Genomic DNA, 22115 nt, shown 5'->3' with positions numbered 1-22115 from the left:
TGTATCCTCTCTCTATTCTTCAGTATCATTTTAGTATAGTATTCTTTAATATATTATAATATCATAAAATAATAAGTTAGCCTTCTAAGAACATGGAATCAGATTATTTCCTTCCTCCTCCATCCAGAGACCCTGAAAATACCACAGTCACCTACCTGACTGCACAGCCTAGAACACAGGCTGGAGCTGAGACATGAGCATGCTTGGGAAATTGAGCCTGTTCTTCTGCCACAAAATCGTGGAATGTCTTCTGGAACACACTGACACGTAACACTCACCAGCCTCCTACTGTCCCCTTCACCACAGCCTGTACAACCTTCCTCCAGAAGAAAACTTTTAATAATGTTTTCCATGTCAAAGAATGGACTTGGGAACGCCCACGTTCATTTTGCATCTTGATTCAACGCCGTGTTATTTCACTTCAAAGCTTTGCAGGTTGTTATGAAAAGCCTTTTCTGTTTAAATAAGTGTAACCATTTAATCAGAATGACTCCACGTCATGCCTGAGAGAGATCCCACTGTATCATAATGAATTCTCACACTGTGGCATACATGGATTTAACATTTATTATATGCCTTGCTGCAAAGCCCCTTCCATCTGAATTAAACACCAGCTATTTAATTGACTTTGGTGCACCACAGTGTAAATTACCAAGAGCTGAGAGAAGCAGAACTAAATCTAAAAGACTCATTCAGTGACTACGTGAACATCAAGTAACCAACAGTGAAACTTCTGGGCAAAGCATGAAAGGAAGGAGACACTTATCCAAAGCCAACAAAATGGAAAGAAAATTGCTAGGGCTCTAAATAGCCACCTTCCTGCTGTTTGGAGAGAAAAGCCTCACTCCTGCTCTCAGGGAAGCAGTGATATTATACAGGATTACTGCCTTTTCAATTGCCTGTTCCAGACCAAGCCATACAACACAGGCAGGTACACCCCCATGCCCAGCTGTAAGAGAGCCCTCCGTGGGACTTAGTGAGGCAGCTGCTGCAGGGCTGAAGGAAGGAACTCAAGTTGATGCTGCCAAAACCTATTGCTATTAAAAAAAAAAAAACAGTCAAGGCACATACTGTCACCCTAAGGATTTGGTACCAGCCCTTGCTGGGCAGTGGGCATTACAATAAATAACTCTCTGTTGTAATTTCCAACATAGTTAACAAACAAATTCATGAAACCTTCAAATCTTTTTGTAACTTTTAAGATTAATATCTTAGAACAAGTTTTATTTTGAATTTTGGCCAAACCCTTTGTTTTCTTTCTTGACAACAGCAGCTTTGCAACAATAGATATCTTAAAAGAAAAAAAAAATCCATTTTCATCTGAACTGTTCACATTTCTGTGAAAGCAAACAGTGTTATAATGCTGTCTGTTCAATGAAAATGGGAAAAAATTTCTCCATTACTTCTTTATTCTCAAGGCTACAGTAAAAAAAGATAACCACTCTCCATCAGGAGTAGCATGTCACTTCAATTGAAAAAAATAACTCCAAACCATAGTGTTGCCTTGCTAATGAGTCCTTACTGGGATGTTTTGATTAAGGTGACAATAATAAGTGCAAGCTTTGGAACAAGGATGTTGGCAATTGTCTACAACTCTTGAAGGTGACAGAATCTTCTAAGTGGTTTTGGAAGGCATTATGAGAAAGTTTTTTTGTAGTCTCCAAGGTGAAGAAGACTCTCACCATTGCTCTGTTGCTGTAGGAAGGCTGGGCTGCTGCCCAGGGACTCTAAAAAGCCTGGTCCTAGCCACATCTGAAGCACAAGGAAGCAACAGGACTGCTGCTCAGGAAAAGGTGCTGTGTTTGGAGAAGACATGGGGACTAGGAGTCACCAAAAGTTCTGCCACAGCCAGAAAAAAACAAGAAGAAAATTAAAAAGTGCTGAGGGCAGCTAGGACTAGCCAATGACCACACTCACACTGTCAGGATCACACAGAGTCCACACGATTACAGGTGTCTAAAAGCCATTCTGCTGGTCAATCTGTGGTCTATTAATCTATTATCAATAAATTTGCCCATGCCCTGGTCTCCACCCTGACATTAATCTTTTCTAGTCTGCTTATAACCTCTTTGCCACTGGAAAAGGGGACATCCTCCTTTGTATTTAGCACTGACCAGTGTAACCCAACTGATGTAATAATCTTTTTTTTCACGAAGGAAAACATGTTAAATTGATACTGGATTAATAACTGCTACCTTTCTGCTCCTGAAGAGCCAAGTATGCTTTTATTATCCATTGGTAAGGCCCTGGAACAGGCTGACCAGAGAAGATGTGGATGTCTCACCCCTGGAAGTGTTTAAGGCCAGGCTGGATGGGGCTTTGAGAAATGCGGTCTCGTGTAAGGTGTCCCTGCCCAGGGCACAGGGTTGGAACTGGGTGATCTCAGAAGTCCCTTCCAATGAAAATCATTCTTTGGTTCTATGATATAAATTCCATTGCGAACGCAGAGAGATTTCCTTCTGTTCCTTCTGTTCCTTCTTTTGCATAAAGCTTACACAAAACCCCCCAAGCAGGGGAATAAGCCTCACCTAAGGAATGTGGCATGGCAGATCTGTGTTTTGCTTTAATTAGCATCCTGATGTGATACTGGCTTGGCATGCAGATCTCTGTTTTGTAACACACCGAGCCCTCTCTGGACTCCGTAAGGAACCTGGCAAACACAACACTTCCTTCCATTGTCTGCTGTTTTTCTTGGAAGCTGAATATTTTCATTGAAATGTTGCTTACATGCATAGCTCATGCTCGGCTGCTCTCGGAGTGCACTCAGGCATTGGGCTTTCAAAAAACAAAGTGGATTCAGCCCTTAATCACAGCGTAGCACTCTGCTTACTTATTAGCAAAACAGTTGAAAGGCAAAATCACAAGCGGAGTGGTTCTGGTAATAACAAAAACTTGTGCAGATTTTACCACTGGTGAGTACCTGCCTGTTTGAGCTGCTTCCCAAGGCACCGCAGGGTTATGAGGTGCTCATGTCTGGCAGGGTAGAGCTGGTAACAGCAGGAATGGGACACTGGGATTCTGAGCCTGCAAACTTGTGGGCAGAGCTTTCCTCAGTGCGTGACTTGCACCCGGCAGGAAGGAGCCTCCGTCATCTCAGCTTTTCTGTGACAGAAATCATCTGAATAATTCATCAGAGTCAAGAGACCAAGCTGGGAAAACTTCAGGGTTGGGGGTTTTGGCTCAGCCTTGGCTGGGTTTTTTACAAAGGTAAGGAGAAGTACTTCAGGGTTGGGTGAAACAGGATGTTCACCCTAAAATCTTGTTCTCAGCAGAGACGCCAAAGCCTCAAAAGACATCGCACAGGAAAATACTCTGGTTTCTTTGGAGAACCAGGAACAGCAGCTGACAGGATCTAGGTAAAGTGGTCCTGCCAAGGGGATCAGATCACAGGTGCCCCAAAGAGGTGGAACATTATACTAGACAGGCGTTATGGTTTTCACTTTCTTTAACTAGATCCTAGTATTGACAGGAATTCCTCTGGATTTGTCAATATTCTTGACTCTGCAAAAAATTGCAACGAAACTCACAGGTGGGTCTTTGGCTTTGACCATTACTTACCTAGCTGCACACTGCCCTGGGCTGCTCCACATGTTTTGGAGGTGTCTTTTACACCCATTTTTAGCCTGTTTTCCAAAGGCAGTGAGGCAGTGACCCTCCATCCCAACTTGCCAGCCCTCAGTAATTTCTGACCCATTGGGTGAACTTCAACCAACTTTGACAGAAGAACAGAGGTAGCAAAAATATTAAGTTCCCACCTATTTTAAGCAAATATGGATGAATAAAGGAGAAAAAGGAAATTACTGTCTTAATAGATTTTTAACATGGTCCCATATTCTGCTGAAGAAGCAACAGCCTCAAATCCTGTGGCTTTGACTAGCACAGGTAACACAGAAATCTCAGGGAAACCAAACTCTGCTGCTTCACACTTCAATGCAGGTGAACAATAGAGATGAAATCAGTCAAGCCTTGGAAATCTGCTCTGATCTATGCAGGCAGCACAGCCAGAAGCAGCATTTACAAATGGACCCACAGTACTCAGGTGGAAAAGACATTTAGATTGCATTATTAGGAAAAATTTCTTCAGTGAAAGGATTGTCAAGCACAGGAACAGGCTGCACAGGGAAGTGGTGGAGTCACCATCTCTGGAGGTACTTAGAAGATGTGTAGATGTGGGACCTGGGGATATGATGGGATTGGCAGTGACAGGTTAATGGTTGGACTCAATGATCTTTGAGGCCTTTTCCAACCTAAATGATTCTAAGATTCCATGTGTTTATGTAAATCCATTTTTATGCATGATTTTCCAGCATGCAGAAAATGAATCATCAATACCCAAAGAGGATGATTATGCTAATGAAACATCAGTATCTGACATCACCAACCACAACAGATTATCAAGATCTTTCCCTATAGTGACAGGTAAAATAAGGCAGATCACTTGTAAGATACAGCAAGGTAATTCTTACCAAATGGCACCAACAGCAACCAAAAATCCTATAACTGCACGTTAACAGAGCTTACTATTACTATTACACCAAAATTGTTCAATAAAACTATTTCTGAAAGCAATTTATTTCCCCCTGTCTTCTACAATATCCTCTGGGGAAATCTCAAGCAGCATCCAGAAGGAATGAAACTTTCAGAGCTTCATTTTAGTTTTTGTCTTTGTTGCCTGTGTGGGTCCTAACAGTACTATAGGAAACCCAAGCTTGGGAAGGAGCAGACTTTTTCCTGGTTGGAAAACACATCATCCTCACGGAAATATGACAAATGTTCTACAGTATTTTTCTACAGTGCCTGCAAAAGTTTGGCAGAGTCATCACAGGAGAGGCAGCAATTCTGTACATTTGTATCAGGCTTTGCAGCTGCACCAGTGACCACCTCACACCAAAGCTGAGCTGCACTGCTGGGAGTCAAAGACAGCAAGGAGTCATCCTCAACTTTGCCAAACTTAGAAACACTGGGTTGGAACATCTTGCATTTTGGGAAAATAAATGAAGAAAAAATAGCCCAGCCCTTTATAAGGAACAGTATAACCCCTGGGGACAGCACATGAAATTCTGAGCTGTGGAATCCAGCAATCTCCAACCTGGATTACTGGTCTACCTTGCACTAAGAGGGTCGTGTCAGTTTGAACAGTTCTGTGATGGCTTGTACACAATATATATGTGAAAACAAGGTGGTGAAACCAAAGCCAGAGATCTCATTTCCCCATGGACATACTGGGAAACACACAGGGCAGATTCACCAACAGCTACGTAACTCTGGGAAGTGCTCCCAGGGGGACTGGCAGGAACAAATTAGGTGTCAAGTAGACATGGACAGCTGTCTCTTAACCTCCCTTCTTTCCAACTCCAGCACAGACACTGAGACCTTTACTTTCCCATATCTTTGACAGAATAAATGAGGTGTGATATTTATCCTTCAAGCTGGCCTGCTAACAAGCATGGCTTTCATGTAAAAGGAGATGCAGTCAAGGACAAACATAAACAGGGAGGCTTGGTCTGCCTTCAAAAACCTTCTCCCACAGAGGTGCTGCGAGATGCTCAGGGGCTGTAATGTGGATTTTCCACAACATAGCAAGGAATGCTCTAAAGTTTGGTAATGAAAATGCTGTCCACACCACAAAATAATCCTTGGAAAGTATTAGCTAGAGTCCACTTAGCAAGCAATGACCCAGGGAAAAGGACATATGTATTTGAGATTTGTTGTGCTCATGATACTGGTCTTTGAGTGGCCCTGATTTTACCCCTTCTTTTTTTTGCAGTCTAAATGTGGCTTTCTCAAAGCTGCTTGATCAGAACCCCTTCTGCTTCACAGAAACCAAGTTTTGAAGGTAGGCAAAATTAGGAGAAATTGTTTAGGAGAAATACACAAAAATGAGAAGCTGAAAAACCCACAGGAATCTAATAATAATCAGGGCAGAAATATAAACAAAAAGATAAGATACTTCATGCTGTGAATGGTTCACAGCCATTGTATCAACAAGTTGGTGTTACCTTGGAAACACGAGATTATCCATACATGCTTTCTCCCAAACAGGAATCCATGAAAGGAGCTAAGCAAAATGGATTTTGAGCCTCCTGGACTTTGCAGTGTTGCCACCCAGCTCTTGACACCAATTGATCCCAAGCCTAACTATTGATGAACGCTCAGAAGCAGTGCAGAGGTTGCACCATCCTTCATGTGAGCCCCAAAGAGATGAGGGTGGGTACCTGGCTTGGAGTAACCTGAGTAGCCTGAGTACTCAGGGTGAGTACCTGAGTAACCCGGAGGGTTCTTGTCCTCTCCACCTTGAGACAACACAGCACTTTCCCAAAAAAGTGCAGAAAGATTATTCCCTACATTCAGTTTAGTGCTCTTTGTCTATCTTGTAAGACAAGGCACAGCTCTTTGTTGGGGCTGGGGACTGCCTGGAGCTGCCACCCCAAACGCTGCTGATGGGCTCTGGCTGCTGGCTTCAGCTGGGCATCTCACCCCTCTGGGCATCAGTGGACCTGTGGCCCCCTGGAGCAGCTAAATGCTTGGCCTTTGGAAAATAAACTGGCTGGGCTCACAAGTAGAGCTATAACAGAAAGGATAATTCCCTAGGAAGTGTTGAATAGTGAGCAAGTAAAAATTTAGATGAAGATATAATCAGTGTCACCTCTCATTACAGAACTACATTTCAGATAACCCAAATATCTGCATGCAAGGATTTTATAAAAGTCATGGTTACACTATATTAAACAAGCTAATAATAAGTAGGAACAATATCTGTTTATTTTTCTAAAGAGATTAAACAAAACCAAGGATTTTTAAATCAACTTATCACAAAATTGGTACTTCCCACAATCCAGCTGGCTTGTTGGAATTTGTACAACACTAATGTTCCTGTGCAAGTCCTTTTGCAGCACTCTGAACTGAGATGTAGGGCTACAAAAACACACTAAGAATTTACAGGACGTTTTTCTCCCCACAATGCCAGCAAAACAACTTCTGAGGACATCACCATGCCTGGACCTTACCAACAGACAAGGGACCAGCATTTTCCTCAGGGGCTTCCCCTGAGGTATTTAACCCCAGAGCTGCCTCTGTCAGATGCTCCAGGCTTCCCTATGGCACATCTGGCTCTTCTCAGCTGTAATTCACTCCCCTGCTCTGTCTGTCTGCTCTTTTTTTGATGCAATCTCACAAAACCACTCGGGTTTGATTTGGGTGAGACCAGTCACAAAACAATTTAATTCCCCGTTTTACAACACAGCAAATCACACCTAGAGGTCTGGTTTTGACCACCTTCCAGGGATTTTGCAGTCTGTAGCATACGAGATAAATACCTCTCAAATATCCCATGTTTTGGGTTAAAGAACAAAACCAGAGCAACTAGAGTTGGCAACTTTGATATAAAGACTTCATTAGGTTCAGTACTTACAACTGCATGACCAAATATAAATGGTTCGGACTCTCATAGATGTCTTCCAGAGCAACTATATTTTCATGCTTGATCCTGAAAAATACAAGGTAAGATAGGATGAAATAGTGACTTTCATTTGTTTTTCACGACTGCAAAACATAGAGCTATTTTTAGTTACATAATACTTGTCAGTGTTTTATTCAACATCATCAACTTTTTGCAACGATGTGATAGTTTTTCTAGTGATAGAAAAAGGGATAAAGGCTTTTAACTGAAAGAGGGTAGATTTGGATTAGATAGTAGGAAAAAATTCTTTACGGTGAGGGTGGTGAGGCACTGGCACAAGTTGCCCAAGGAAGCTGAAGATTCCTCCTCCCTGCAAGTGTTCAAAGCCAGGCTGGACAAGACTTTGAGCAACCTGGTCTAGTGGAAGGTGTTCCTGCCCAAGGCAAGGGGATAGAAACCAGATGACCCTTGTAGTCTCAGCGCCCTTTTGACAAAAATAAACAGTCCAAAGTGCTTCACAGCCCAGAATACAGTTATTATTCAGAAAAATTTCTTTCAATCATCTCTGAAGCCAAAATGTGTAGCGGTTAAGTATCTGAGGCTGAATCCGAGTTACGTATTGGAGCTATTCAGTTCCCGTGTCAGATGAATGAAGATGGTTGGTTGGAGGCTGAATTCTCAGGACAGCTTTGCTGCAGGGTGCAAGGGAGTGACAGAGGCAGGGTGCAGGCTGGCAGGGAGAAAACAGGGATCTGACCCCCTGAAGAAGCTGCACAGGGAATCAGCAGCCATGTGACAGCCCCACGCTCCTTCCCACCAAATTCCTGCTGCTCTGATGTTAAGCCTGGTCTTGATGCCCGAATTTCCCTGCAGCATCATTAAGCACTTTGTGCACCAGCTCCAAGAGTCTTCATGGCTTTTTTACATCCTCACCATTCCCACCAAGCCTCTTGCCAAAACACTAGCTCTAAAGAGAAAAATCATCTCTACAAGCACACATCTAATTAGCTACTTCAGCAGTGCCTCTATGGGTTTGCTCCTTAAATGTTTACAAATAATTTGCAAAGGATATATTTAGCTTGTGCAGATCCTGAAGAGACTACCCCAGTGCAAGCCCAGGGCAGAACATTAATTACACCAATTCCAAACAATATTTTAAGAGCAAGAGAAAGATGGAAAATTCTAAGAGGCCACTCGTTAAGCAACAGATGGGTATGTTCAGAAGGAGAGTAAACATGCATTGTCAGCAAATGCAAAACTCTCTACATGTTTCTAGGTTCAAGTAGCTTAATTAAGATGTTTAATCATGTTTCAGGACCTTATCCTCTATGGTCACAAGTGTCCTAACACCTGTGTGATGACGTGGAGAGCAGAAGGTCTGAGGAGAAGCTCAGCAGGATCTTTCCCACAAGCATACAGGCTAATTCAATTTCCTCTGAATTCACTGGAAATATTATGACTGACCTGAATTTATGCCCATAATCAGTCATCAAAAGCTGTGTTCATGCAAGGACTTTCACACACAGGAAATTTAATGTCAACAATAAGCAAACTTAAATGTAATACACTGCAGGATGTTAGAGCAACAAACACATGACTTGGCTCTTCATTCTACCTAAATGGCTGGAAAATCCCATGGTACTTTAGCAAAATTTCCAGGTAGATTGCATCACAAATTAAATTCTTAATATTTGCAACAGGAAACTAATACATCCCCTACTTGGCTTTACACAGCAAATGTTTGGAAGCATTTATTTTGTTATGCAGGTCTAGTGCCAGGTCCCTTTAAGGGTTAGTTAGGACAAGAGCACGTTTGCCTTGTTTAGTTTAGTTGAAGGTATGTTAGAAATGACATTTCAAGCAATTAGTGATTTTTAATGAAAACTATTCTATTTATTTATCCATTTTCCTTCATGCACCACACACATCCACATGATGCTTTGTGCTCCTCCTACCATCACGATGATGGCAGTTTAACACAATCAATCTGCCAGCACGTTTAAGGCCTCCAGTTTAGTCTGAGGTGTGGTTTTCACCATGCATTCACTACTGCTTTGCATTTCTACTTTTGGAAAACCTCAGAGGCTCCCCAAAGCAGCCTCACCATCACACACACGGTCACCCAGAGCGAGCAGCCAGGGAGGCAGAGGCTGGAGAAGAGCAAATCAGGGATGCAGCGCTGAGCTCTGGCGCTGCTGCAGCCGCTCTCCCCTGGCTGATTTACAAACCAAGCGGGCACCATCCTCCGTGCTCCAGAGGGAGGATGGATGGACAAACCTGCTTCTCGGTTTCTGTGCCTGTGAGGACTCCTGAGGTGTTAGAAAGTCCTTTTTCTCTCAGCCGCGCCACCGAAGAAGAAGCCGAGACTCGTCGGTTCTGCTTCTCAAGGTTGTTTATTTTCTTGTCTATAACATTCTTTCTCTGACCGCCCTGAGATCCATCCAGCAGGTCGGGTTGAGGCACAGTGACCAGCCTTGGGGTGGTGTTAACTTTTTACACTAAGAACTATGTGTACTTTGTTTACAATAATTTTCCAATACCTATTACCTATGTTAAACAGTCTGTCTCTACTCTAAACCAATCCAAAAGTGTCACCATCACCCCAGAAGATGGAGGACAAGAAGAAGGAGAAAAAGGACAGGACATGCCCAGATTCCTCCATCTTGCCTCATGAACCCCCATTCTAAAACCCCAAAATTCTACTTTTTCACCCTGTGACAAATTAACTATCACTCTACTCAAACTCTTGTGGCTTGTAAATCTGCATACAAAGTTGGTAATTTTCCCCATGGGTTAAAATCGAAGGCACAGGTGTTTTTGACTCCGTGCCAAGGTCTCTGAGCCCCCTGCCATGGTCTTGAATCATCCAGGACAGCCAGAGGAATGTCCTGAGTCCCGACACCTGCTCAGTGCTACACAGAAGGGGGAGAAAAGGCTTAGTCCCACCCCCACGGGGTCCTCTGTATTGAGCCCATCTGTCCCCCTCTGAAATCAGAGGCAGGATGTGAGCATGTGGGAAGACAGCAAATACAAAGTGTAATCTGGGAGAAGACAGCTGAAGAAGCTGAATCACCCCCAAAGGACACAAAGAGCATCCCTCAAAGGGATGATGGCATTTGGAGCTTGATGTCCCTTTGGGAGGTGGTGTCTATACATACCAGCCACCCCAACTGCTGCACTCCAGGGACATGATGAGACGGGAGGAGATATTTTTCTCCCCTTTGTCTCAGCCTCCCCAAGACCAGCAAGGCCTCAATCATGGTGTTATGCAGTGTTTAATATCCATGGTCAAGTGCATGTCACACACCTGTAAATGAAGCAGCTTGTCCTGCACAGCTTTACTCAGAGGAACTCTTAAATGACAAGCTATTATCAGGAAAATGGAATTCAAAGTTATAAAAATCAACAACATGGAGATTACTTGGGGTGAAGCCCACAGTTTAGACAAATTTGGGGATCGTGTTGCTGGAGCTGGACAGAGCAGCAGTGGGGTTCCCAGCAGAGATCACTGCTGCCAGCAGCAGCTCCTCTGCCACTCCAGAAATTCACACAGAAATCCATATGCTCCTTTCTTCCCTTTAAAGCATGAGCATACAATCACTTACAGCCCTGCTACACAATAATTAATCCTTCAAGGATGAACAATATTCATTTCAATAACACCCTGGGGTTTGGGCAAGCAGGTGTGGCATCATCACAATGTTTTGTTGGTACCACAAAGTCCAATGTGGATGGAGCAAATTTGTCCCACTCCTCTGCAAGCAGATCAGCAGTGCCAGATGTGAGTACCAGGCAGACACTCCCTCTGGTTTGCAGGGATGCTTGGGTACATCGAGAGCCAAGGAAAAAAGCCCTGTGAAATGGCAGCTACTTGCTGGTCACAGATCAGAAGGGATTTGGGGATGGGTTAATTAACTCCACTTTTATCCCCTTCTAGGAGCACCAAGCGAGTCTCAAAGGTTCAGAGGATTCATTCTGCTAAGCCTCCAAATGCCTGCACACAGCCCTGCAGAAATACTCACTGGACTGTCTGATCTACTCAAGACCTGACAGGATTTATTATTTTAAAAGGTGCTGCTCTCACTTTACAGAAGGGGAAGCATTGTGCAGAAAAACTACAAGTTTTTCTGTAATCACCGGAGAGAATGGAGCAGAGAGGGCCAAGATTCCTCAATCCCAGAGTAATATCTTAATCAACGGGCCATATTATTTCAATTCCTTCTCCTTCCTACCTCAGTGAGAGAATCTTAACCCCACTTCTCTGCAGACCCTTTCTTCCATCTATCCTCCCTCTCCAGACTCCTCTCTTCCCAACATGTGGCTCCCACCCTGCAATAGATAAATCTGCCTGATTAACTCTGCACAAAGCAACTCACTGATGCTTCTAGGGTACGTGATAGTGCAATATTAGGGCTGTAGCACAGGGGACATGGACGTGGGATGGGGTGACTGCAGTTCTCATTACTTGTTTCCAAAGAAAAAAAGCCCTGAAAGTGAACATCAAAGCACAGACTTGCTTAAAGCAAATTAAATCCCATTATGCAGATTGACATGAACTAAGGAAAATTGCCCTTGCCACATTTTCAACCTCCCTTTCATCACATTTGCTATTTTTCCTGATGTTCCCCCTCCATCCTGGTGAACCCCAAGTGCTGCTTGAATCTCCCACGTCCCAATGGGTCCCCAAAATTCCTCTATCTGTGGCACAAAAAGCAGGTGCCACCTCCAGCCATCACTGCTTTGTTCAATTTCGGGAATACTCTGAGGCCATTATACAGAAAGAAGTTGTCTAGAATTAAAAATACAAATAAAGAGAGGCCAATTCTTTTTTAGATTCAGGACTTTTCACCTTACAATTCTCATATGATGCTGCAATCCATGGGAAAAAGAAGAGGAAGATAAATCTTGGAGTGAAAATCAAGGGAATTCAGGTACACAGAAAAAAAAAAAAAACCAAACAAAACCATAAAGAGGGATTAAACCTGGTAAGAAACTATGAAAAGTTTAGTATAAAAAAGAAACTATGAACCTATGAAAAGAAAGGATGGATTCCCCCTGTTCAGAGCAGCTCTGGGTTGGATGCTGTGCCTCAGGCAGACACAAACCTTGGGGCTCAATGCAACCATGCAGAATTCTCAAGCTTCTCCTCCAGACTTTCAGTCTATGATTCTGCCATGTGCTCTTACAAAGGGGTCAATGATACAAATGAATGAAGGCAATGTTGCACTTGAGCAATATTTTAACACACAGCCAGCCAAGATGAACCGGGCAACCATGGACTTCAAGTGAGTTTTCTGGGCATGGCAGCTGTGCAAACAAGGGCTGACAAAAGAGTTCTTGATCTGCAGCAGAGCCCAAACACAGACTGGCCCCCTTTGCTTCCTGTGCAGGCATTGCATGAGAGCATTGATAGGGGAATTGTCATTTTTCTCCAACTGCTACTGCTAAAACACAGAAACTTTCACCTCCAAAGGGGCTGAAACACCCCCAAACCAAGACCTGACATGATCAGAGGTGACCTTTGGCTCTGCTCACTCAGTTTTCATCACGCCAAATGGGCTGTGCTGCAGCACTGGAGTGGTGATGAGTACATGGCATGGCACCCCAGTGATGCTAAAATCCTCCCTTGCCACTGGCTGGCACAGAGACACCATGTCCTACTCCCACCAGAAGTGCACAAGCCCCCGTAGGTCCAGATCCAGCCCTAATGGGCAGTATTCACTTCAGTGTTTGCCAAAAAAATATCTAAAAATCAATATATTCCATGGGCTTTGGCAGGAGATTGCTTTTAAGAAGCGAGGGATTAAAATTTGGAAGTTGATGTACAATAAGGGAAACCAAATCCTTTAATGCCTGAGCTTTCTGTACATCTCTGCTGGCTCCTGACCATCCCAGAGGCCAAAGAGCTGGCATTAAACCTGCTGTGTGCTGCCACAGATCATTAATTAGAAGGGCTGCACTCTGCATAGATAAAAGCAGAGAACCCAAATTTTGCTGTTGCTTTGGCTGCTGATCTGCCAGGAGAGCACGTGACACACCTGACACACCCCATCTACAAACCACGATAGAATCACTTACATTAATATATTTAACACCAAAACCCAGGATCAGTTAGAAGAATACCGTACAAAAACCTTGGGCAAACACAAGAGCTGCTTAAGTAGGGCAGGTCCCCCCCACAACAACTCTTTCCAAGTCAGTGTTACATTTGCAAGATGTGACATTTAATGCTGCACCTCCACGAGCAGCACGTGTCATGGGTGAAATGCCACAAGAAAGCAGGAATAATTTTGCAAAAGCCAGAACTAACAAAGCGTGAGTCTGTAAGGATTCGTGGCTTTGAGTAACCAAATGTCTTTGAGAATCAATGTTCCATTATTCCTACACGTGCCCTGGAGAGAGTTTTGCCAGCAGCATGAGGGTTGGTGAGTTCACCAGTTGGCCAAGGGTAGTGTTTAAATCACAGTTTCTGCTGTGGAGGGCACTGCAAACTTTCCTCTGCTCATCTGTCTCATTTGTTTGAAATGAGTCAATAGTTTCAACAGGTAGTAGGATAGTCGCACGCATGGTCACAGGGAGTGATCAGATCAGATTGCTTTCCACTTGAAAGAAAACTATGCAAAAATCTTCATGGTGGCTCAGAAGATGTGAGGATGCATGGGAACAAGCCAGCCTGAGCTCAAGGAGAAAGTGGCAATTCTGCCAAGAGGGGAACAGGGCAGAGGGAGATGGCAGGGGCTGGTATGGGGAAAGAAACTGGTGGCTGTCCTGCAAATGGCTGGCTGGCTGCAGCAGAGCTCTGCCCACCATTCCCGCTCCCAAAAACCATTCCAATATTGATGCTGTGCGTGGGACTTGCACTGCCTTACCTCAGTGCCATTCTTGTGTGAGGGGCTCAAAACTGGCACTAGGGTTGGAGGTGCAGCCTCACCAGTGCAGTACAGAGGGACAGCCCTGCTCCTGCTGGCCACACTATTGCTGATGCTTGGGGTATGAAAGGGAGGGAGGACAGTGTGGTGCCTCACATCGTACATGTCCCGTTGATTTCCAAGGGTCCAAATTGTGAGAGGCCACCAGACTGATGTCACCAAGTCAACCACCCTCCCTGAAATGGGCATCCCTGGAGACAGCTTTAGAAGAAAGGTGGAAGGTTTAATGACCCTGACTTTAATTTCTACTACTTCATATCCCCCACAGTGTCCTCCCACCACAGCCAGCAAGAACGTGGTCCAGTACTGGTGACAGCTTCTGTGGCTTTGGTCCCACCATCTCAGGGCAGCAGTCTCCCCCCCTCTCACTCACAAGCACACAGGCAAACAATGCAAAACTTAGAGAAGCCTCAGCCCAGACAGAGAGAGATGTGAACAAAACCAGGCAGATGTCAGTTGCTCAGCAAAGGTGGCTCTACAGAGTCTGCAAATCCAAAACATCTGGTTATTCTCTCCTACACACACACTTATATTGCTGGTGTTTTTTGAAGTTATATCCCTAATTTGCCTATTGGAAAGAGCTGTAGGAGAGTTACTGGATTCAGTACTGAATATTCCCTTACCTTAAAAATAAAACAGCGCTCATTTTTATGAGCTGTAACTTAGAAATGGTGCTACATCCCCATGCCAGACGGTGTTTTTTGACCTCGTCTGGTCTCCTACCATTGTGATACCTTTTATTCCCACCCACATTACACAACTTGCCTTGCTTGATCTAACAACTGGAAAGGGACAGCTAATTCCAGCTCAAAGCCAGATGGTTCAGTGTCCATATGCTGACTGCCTGGCTAAATTAGTTAAATCTCTGTGGCTGGAAGGACAAGGAGTTGAACTTTGGGGTCATGTGGGGCTTCAAAACACAAACTGCTCACAATACAGGAAGGAAATTAATGTCTTCACTAATATTTTTAAGATCTCTATGCTTCTGTCAGGTTAATCTGGTCTGCTTTGGGAACCCAGATAGAAGAGAAAGACCCTGGATGCCCTAGAAGATGGTACACAAAGGTAAGTACGGAGGCATGAGTCACTTCATAACCTTCCCTCCCTGTGACTGAAGAGGAGACTGTGACAGAAAGCTCCAGTGTTGGTAGCAAGCAGCAAGTGGCTCAGAGCAGGTGTTTGAAGGAAGTAGGAACAGTCAAAATTCAGAAGAGAGTTACCCACCAAAAGACCTTCTTCTATTAGTCTTAGAAGGTAGTGATGATTTTAAAATTAACATGGTTTTCAGTTTAGTCTTTTCACACTTTACCACTTCAGTTAGGCAGGAAATATTCTGTATGCAAAGCAATGGGCCAGGATGGGATTTGTCCGGATGCAGTGTCCTAGCAGGATGCTGAGTGATTGGAAGAGAAAGGACAGGGAGGTGTCAGGACACCTTGTCTCATGATTATACAACTTGACCTTTCATTTTCCAGATCCTACCCATCACCTCTAAAACCTCCTGTTACTCAGGAGTGATGACTCAGAAATATTTCCATCCATTTCCATGGTCTTTCTTCCCTAGCGCTGCATGTCTTCTACAGCAAATCCCAGCCTTATGTACCATGTGCATAAAATGTTCTCATGAGATTTTGCAGTGATAAAGTCAAGCTGGAGACGTTCCACGGGTAGAAACCTGAGCTGTGTAGTTAATCAGCTGTAGCACTAACTGGCTGTGACAAAACCTACCCACATAGACCTTGAAATTTGTGATCCCTGTCCTGTCTCATGCTGTACTTCCTAGTGAGGTCACAACAGAGCTCAGACAAAAGCTGAACATTTTCAGCACAGATTATTTTCACCAGGCACTGGTGGAACTTTATAACCCCCCCATGAACATAACAAATTCATTTAGGTACTTTGAGGATAACCATGAGTGATTCCTGGATCACACACCTGGAGGTAAGTGCTGACCTTGTGCTCACTTGTCTCAAGAATTTTCAGGTGAATTCTGCTCAGCAGCCATTCAAGGGAAAGAAATTCAAGCTCTGGGTCTTCTAGTACTAAAACTTGCAACTCTAGTGTGAAGGCAAGGTCCAAAAACCTTCTGGAATCCTTGTATTCCTGCAGATTTGACAGCCCGTTCAAGGCAACAGGAATATCCCTATGTCAGTGCCATTTCAGGAATATCCCTGGCTCCCACAAGAAGCAGACCAAACCATGGGAATGATGGTTTCCAATTGGTAGATCCCAACAGGCAGCAATCAAAAAGGCTTGCAAAGCTTGAGCAGAAGCCTGCAGGCTGTTCAATGTGAAACACATCAAAACAAATATTAATGATTAATTAATCATTAAAGGTGAAAAAGATAAAAGCAGTGTCTGCAAGGATTTATCTCAGACAAAAACAGTGTACCACGCTTTAGTTCTTGGCAGTAGCCCTGTTTTTGCAGTGTGGAGGACTGTGGATTTACAAGTGCAGCCAGTAATTAGGGATGATTCCCACTCCCTTGCCTGGGAGACCGAGGAGCCACGTGCAGTTAAAGGTGGCGAGGCCTCCTGGGCTGAGGTGGGCTGCTCTGGAGGTGTTTCATGAACATAAAAGCAGGCTCTGCTTGCAAAACCCCTGAAAAACAGGAAGACTGACACTCCTGGAGGGGTGATGTGGCTGCAATCAGAGCAGCTATCCTTGTACATTGCCTCACATAATGAGAAGATCTTATTAGTTTGCAGTGAATGAAGAGCTGAATAACTGGCGTAACACTGTGTGGCCTCCTGGCTCTCAGATGAGTGCAGTGTGTACGCATCCACTCAGCTCTGTCTGAAACCTGGCAGCAGACACTCCACCTCTGAAAAGAAAGCCCTGCCATCCGTGAAATACCCATTTGACACAGACACAGGGGTGGTGTTGTCTACTGTTATCTCCTTCACTGGTTTGAATACATACCAATGAAGGGTGAATGCTGTGACACCCACTCACCTGCATAGGTAAGTTACACAGGAGCATGGAAAATGCCTATTCAGACAAGCACGGAGTTGAAAGATTTAACAAAGCCAGGTGTTTCATACCACCACATGGGGAACAAATGTAGCTGTCACCCAGATGTGACAGAGCTGGGACTCCCAGCTGTGACTTTTACAGCATCTTTATCTATTGGGTTACCCTAGAAGCTAATGCATATGGGTGAGCTGGAGCTGAACTGCTGATCATAAGGACAAGTAACAGCAGAAAGGCAGAGATAGGTTATGTACTCAGAAAACACTGATGTAACCAAAAAGACACTTTGTCTCACAGCAGGAAGCAGGGCAATGCTCTACAGTCACAGCCAAAGAGGTTTATGCCTCAAAACCACATTTTCTCCACAAGAGAAGCAGAAAAGAAAATGGGCAACCAGGCACAAATGACATGCTAAACACAAATTTCTTGTCCCCCAGTGAAGCTGAGTCGTCCTCTGCAGGCTCGTCTCTGCTGATTGTTGCTGGGCAGCCTAGAAAATCACAAGCTTTGATTGAGTCTCATCAGACTGAGTGTGCATGTGACAATTAAAGCAGATTACAGTTCCTCAGTGCCATGCCAGTGGCCAGCAGTGTCACACTTGCCCAGCTGCAGGTGTCTCCAGCAGTGAGGAGCAGCAAATGCCCTCCAAAATGGGTCAGAGACCCCCCTGTGTGTGCAGGGGGTACAGTAATAACCACTTTGCCTCCCCTAGCAGATGTGGGTTTGGGTTTTGATCAGGTCACAATGTGTCTGTGTCGCTGGGGCCACCGTGCACCAGCAGAGCTTGCCTGCCCCTGCCCACCTGGCTGGCCCAGGGCCACCTGCCCAGGGAACAGGGAAGCCTGGCAGACTGGGATGCTGGAGCACAGCTCTCCTGGGGCTCCTGGGCAATCCTCAGCTGGCATCCAGGCAGTGGCTCTGACTCAAGTACTCAGTCTGCTGGGCCAAGCCACGTGACAAGCTCAGCAGCAGCAACCTGTCAGAAAACCCCCTCCTTCCCACCAAGCTACTGGGAAGCCAATTGATTTTATTTATTGAGACAGAAGCATAAGTAAGAAGCTAGGCAGGTTTCCACATTTCATCATCACTGTATTAGGACACTCCTACACAGAAGGCTGCTCCCCCAGTTGGCTGTGGGAAGTGCCAATAGCCCTGTGGTGAGTCACAGACACCCTGCACCACCAGAGAGTAAATGGGGCAGCTCTGCACAGAGGGGGATTGATCTCAGAGGACACACCTTGCCACTCCATGTTCATGATGAGTTATTGTCCTCAGTCACAGAACGTGGAAAACCAAACTGAAAGGCAGATCCAGTTCTCCTGACACTTGTGTGAAAGCAGTGGGGCTCCTGGAAGTCCCAGCCCTGCTCCACTGCGCAGCTGGTAAATGACAGAGGGAGCACAGCTCCAGCCCTCCACAGCTGAACCTGCCATTTCCAAGCTGGAGTGAAGGCTACTGATCTTCAAGCCTGGTTTATTTCCAATCTTCCCAGATGCTAGGGACAAAAAAAAAAAAAAAAAAAAAGTCTTCTACTTCCACTGCCATTGGGTTTGCTTTGCATGTGGTCTTCAGGAAAGAAGCAGTGGGAGAGAATAGGAAAAAAACCCTTCCAGCAGTGGCTGGAATTAATAAGGGAACGATTTAGCTGGGCCAAATCTTGGAACCATTAATCAGGCAAGACTGCTGGGGGTCTCACTTGGCTGGATTCACGTCTTGGCAGCATCACTATAGAGTCCAAAGTAGACTTGAACTCAATATATCAAGTGGCAGAAAAGTCATTTGACCAGAACAACATAATTAGTAGAAATCCGTGTTAATAAGGATGCATTTTGCTTGTGTATAACAGCTAATTGGTTTTTAACCAGGTGAGAATAAGTTTGAGAAGCTTAATCTCCCCAGTTTTACAAAGGATATCATAAAGGGGGTCTAATTAAAAATTAAACAGTGAAGTTCATTTATTCCTGTTACGTGTATCAGTGTGGAGCAGAGGGACCCTATGTATAGATTTCTATTTTTAGGAGGGAGAAACCTGGATTCACAAATGTTCCCAGAGTGCCTTTGGAGAGGTAACAGAGGAGTTTAAACCAGAAGCCAGCTCTATACTTGCAGCCAGTTGCCCAGAAAAGAGGACTATAAGCTGCAGTTCCCTCTTTTCTTATGGCATGGAAGTATAATTTTTAAAAATACTCACTTAGTAGCCAAGGACCAGACTTCTAAAGATTATTAGGTACCATATGATGCAAGTAACTGCCCACAGTAACTAAGCATCAAAGTGCTTTCAAACTTCCTCCTGGGTATCTTCAGACAGCTAAATATATTAAAAATATATATCTAAAAGATTTTTAAGGGTGTTATAGGCACTGAAGGGCTGGAATTTTTCCAGAGTCTTGAATCCCTAATAACCTCTGCAGAAAGAATTTATGTTTTTTAAATGTGTCACTGTGGCACAGTCCTGCAACAGAGCTTGGAGGTTAACAACACCAATATTTCAGAAAGCAAAAAGCACAATAATAATGTCATAAGCAGCAATTAGTGTTAAAAGACAGCAAGTCCTTCATGTAAAATAAAAGCATGTCTAGCTGTGGGAACAGTAGGGCTAAAGAGCAATATTGCAATGACATGTGGTTATTTTTCCATTATTCTAGCTAGGTTTTACCACTGCTCACTGACTTTTTGCAAGTCATGATGAAACAGAAATGGGAAGAAAAATACTTTGAAAGCAGGAGTTAATAAATGTGCTTCAAAGGACACTGATAGCAAAATTTCTCTTTGCCAATTCCTTGTTTTCATTCATGCCATTAAGAAGAAATCAGTATGAAAAAGTGGGTTGTTTCATGGCATTCAAGAAAATGTTTTCTAATCAACTGGCTTATAAACTAGAGTTCTATAGATTTCTAATATTTTATGCAGCCAAGTCACACATACAAGTCACACGTGGTGACTCATTTTTTCCTAAGCAATACATCTAATTAATTCAAGGTATTTAGAATGAAAGGTAGCTATTAGATGAAGACTAAAATAAATGGTACTAAATGCAGCCTTACTGTTGATGGACACAGGGCATTCTGGTAACATCCCCTTCTCTGCTGTGCTAAAATCTGTGTTGCTCCCCATGAATAAAGCTGAATTAATAAATGAAAGCTGTATCCTGCTCAAAGAGCATCTGCCAATAGATCTTGTCAGGATGATGCTGGAGGACCCCTAGGACAGCAAATACATTTTGTTTCACAGTTTTTGATCTGGGTGGAGCATGTGTGTGGGTAGAAGGTATTCTCCAGCTCAGCCTTTGAGGCAATTCAATGCTTGGCTTCTCCCAGAAAAAAAAAAAAAAAAAAAAAAAAAAGAAAAAAAAGGAGTTACAAAGCAAGGGGTGTGATTTTACAGCATTCACTCCTGCCTATTGTCTGCTTAACTGGAGTGATGCATTCATTTATGACACCTCATGAAACAGTCATCAGCCCTTTCTTTTTCATCATTACCTCAGCTTTATGTGGCATCAATAAATCCAGTGCCTTGTCACAAATTGCAAGTGTATCAGTGCTTCATAGACGCTGAGCACAACAAATAGAAAATGCTGGGAAAGTAGTTGGTGATGTGATTAGCATCACAAACTGATGAGGTTAGAAGTTCATTTCTAGATGAATGTACACATTCTCATGGGTCTTATCATCTGTGATCTGGTGATCTCTCAAGAGCTGGATCTGGAATAAAATTTACAGAATGTCTCAATTCTGAATGCAACACAAATGCAGGCACAGATGTTCCTATACAATTCCTAATTTGTGCTTTAGCTTAAAACCTAGAATTGCACTGGTCCTTATCAATTATGTGTCTTCTCATGTGTAACACTCTCTTGCACAGTGCCCCTTGAAGATCAAATCCAAACTGCATCAGAGTACCAGCCTGACCAGCATCCTGTCCTAGTCTTTTTGCCCTGTTTTATTGCTCTATCCATCTAGTTGCACTTCAACTTGTGAATTACTGCATTATCAGGTTACTCTATGTTCTGGTGGGATTTTAAAATAACAACAAATTCGATGCAAATAATTATTTCCTCCAGCCAGGAGGGCATTGTGTGCTCTCAACAGGACAGTAAGAGGAAGGAAGCTACCTGCTGAGTTAATGCTGTGGCTCTGAGTTTCCATTAACCTTCTAACTTCAGCCATTTTTCATTATGAAATCATGAACTTCAAACCAAGCACACAGAAAAATCTACATTTCTCCCCACTCACACAGCTCTGAAGTATGACTGGAAATGCTGTTTTCACACTTTAAAAAAATCCACCTCTGACCTAGGAATTGAAGCTGAAGAAGTTTGCAAAGCCAATGGAGTTTGTTTAAGAAGTTTTGAGGATTTCCAAGGGGGCTGGAGTTAGCTTGGAAACACGCTCAGGCTGGCACCAGCTACCAGCAAACACTGTGAAAAATACTTTGGAAATGTTTAGGGGAAAACAAACATGAATCCATATGCCCAAAATACATTTGGGCTTCTGTGTGTGGCTTCATGCCAACTAATGGGCACATTGAGAAGTGCAAACTTACAGACAAGACACTAGCCAGAAACCTCCAGAGACACCAGACACCAAGGAATGTCCCTCTGACACCTTATTTGTCTTTCTGAAAGGTATAACCAAGTGGAAGCAGTCATTTGGAATGGGCAGGAAAGTGTCAGTTCTTACTCCAAGGACACACACCTGCAGATATTTAGAGGATAAAATAATCAAACCTCATGTCTTTATTCACACCTGAGCTGGTCCACACAATGCTGGTGTCAGAGCCCTGAGCTGGCTCTGGTGACACCACAATGAAGGAG

General features: G+C 43.8%; 1 protein-coding gene across 3 annotated transcripts in view; it reads right to left on the bottom strand.

The window, feature by feature from the left end:
• CAMK1D (calcium/calmodulin dependent protein kinase ID) overlaps positions 1-22115 on the bottom strand; it is a 210869-nt gene that overhangs the window by 75456 nt on the left and 113298 nt on the right. For all 3 annotated transcript variants that reach the window (XM_038155600.1, XM_038155601.1, XM_038155603.1), the window contains exon 3: positions 7412-7486. In XM_038155600.1, coding sequence (XP_038011528.1) covers positions 7412-7486 — 75 coding nt within the window. The remainder of the gene's footprint in view (positions 1-7411; positions 7487-22115) is intronic.

Source organism: Motacilla alba, chromosome 1A, assembly GCF_015832195.1.
Source record: "Motacilla alba alba isolate MOTALB_02 chromosome 1A, Motacilla_alba_V1.0_pri, whole genome shotgun sequence".
Lineage (NCBI taxonomy): Eukaryota > Metazoa > Chordata > Aves > Passeriformes > Motacillidae > Motacilla > Motacilla alba.
Note: the sequence above shows the minus strand (reverse complement) of the source record. Positions and strands in the feature narration are given on the sequence as shown.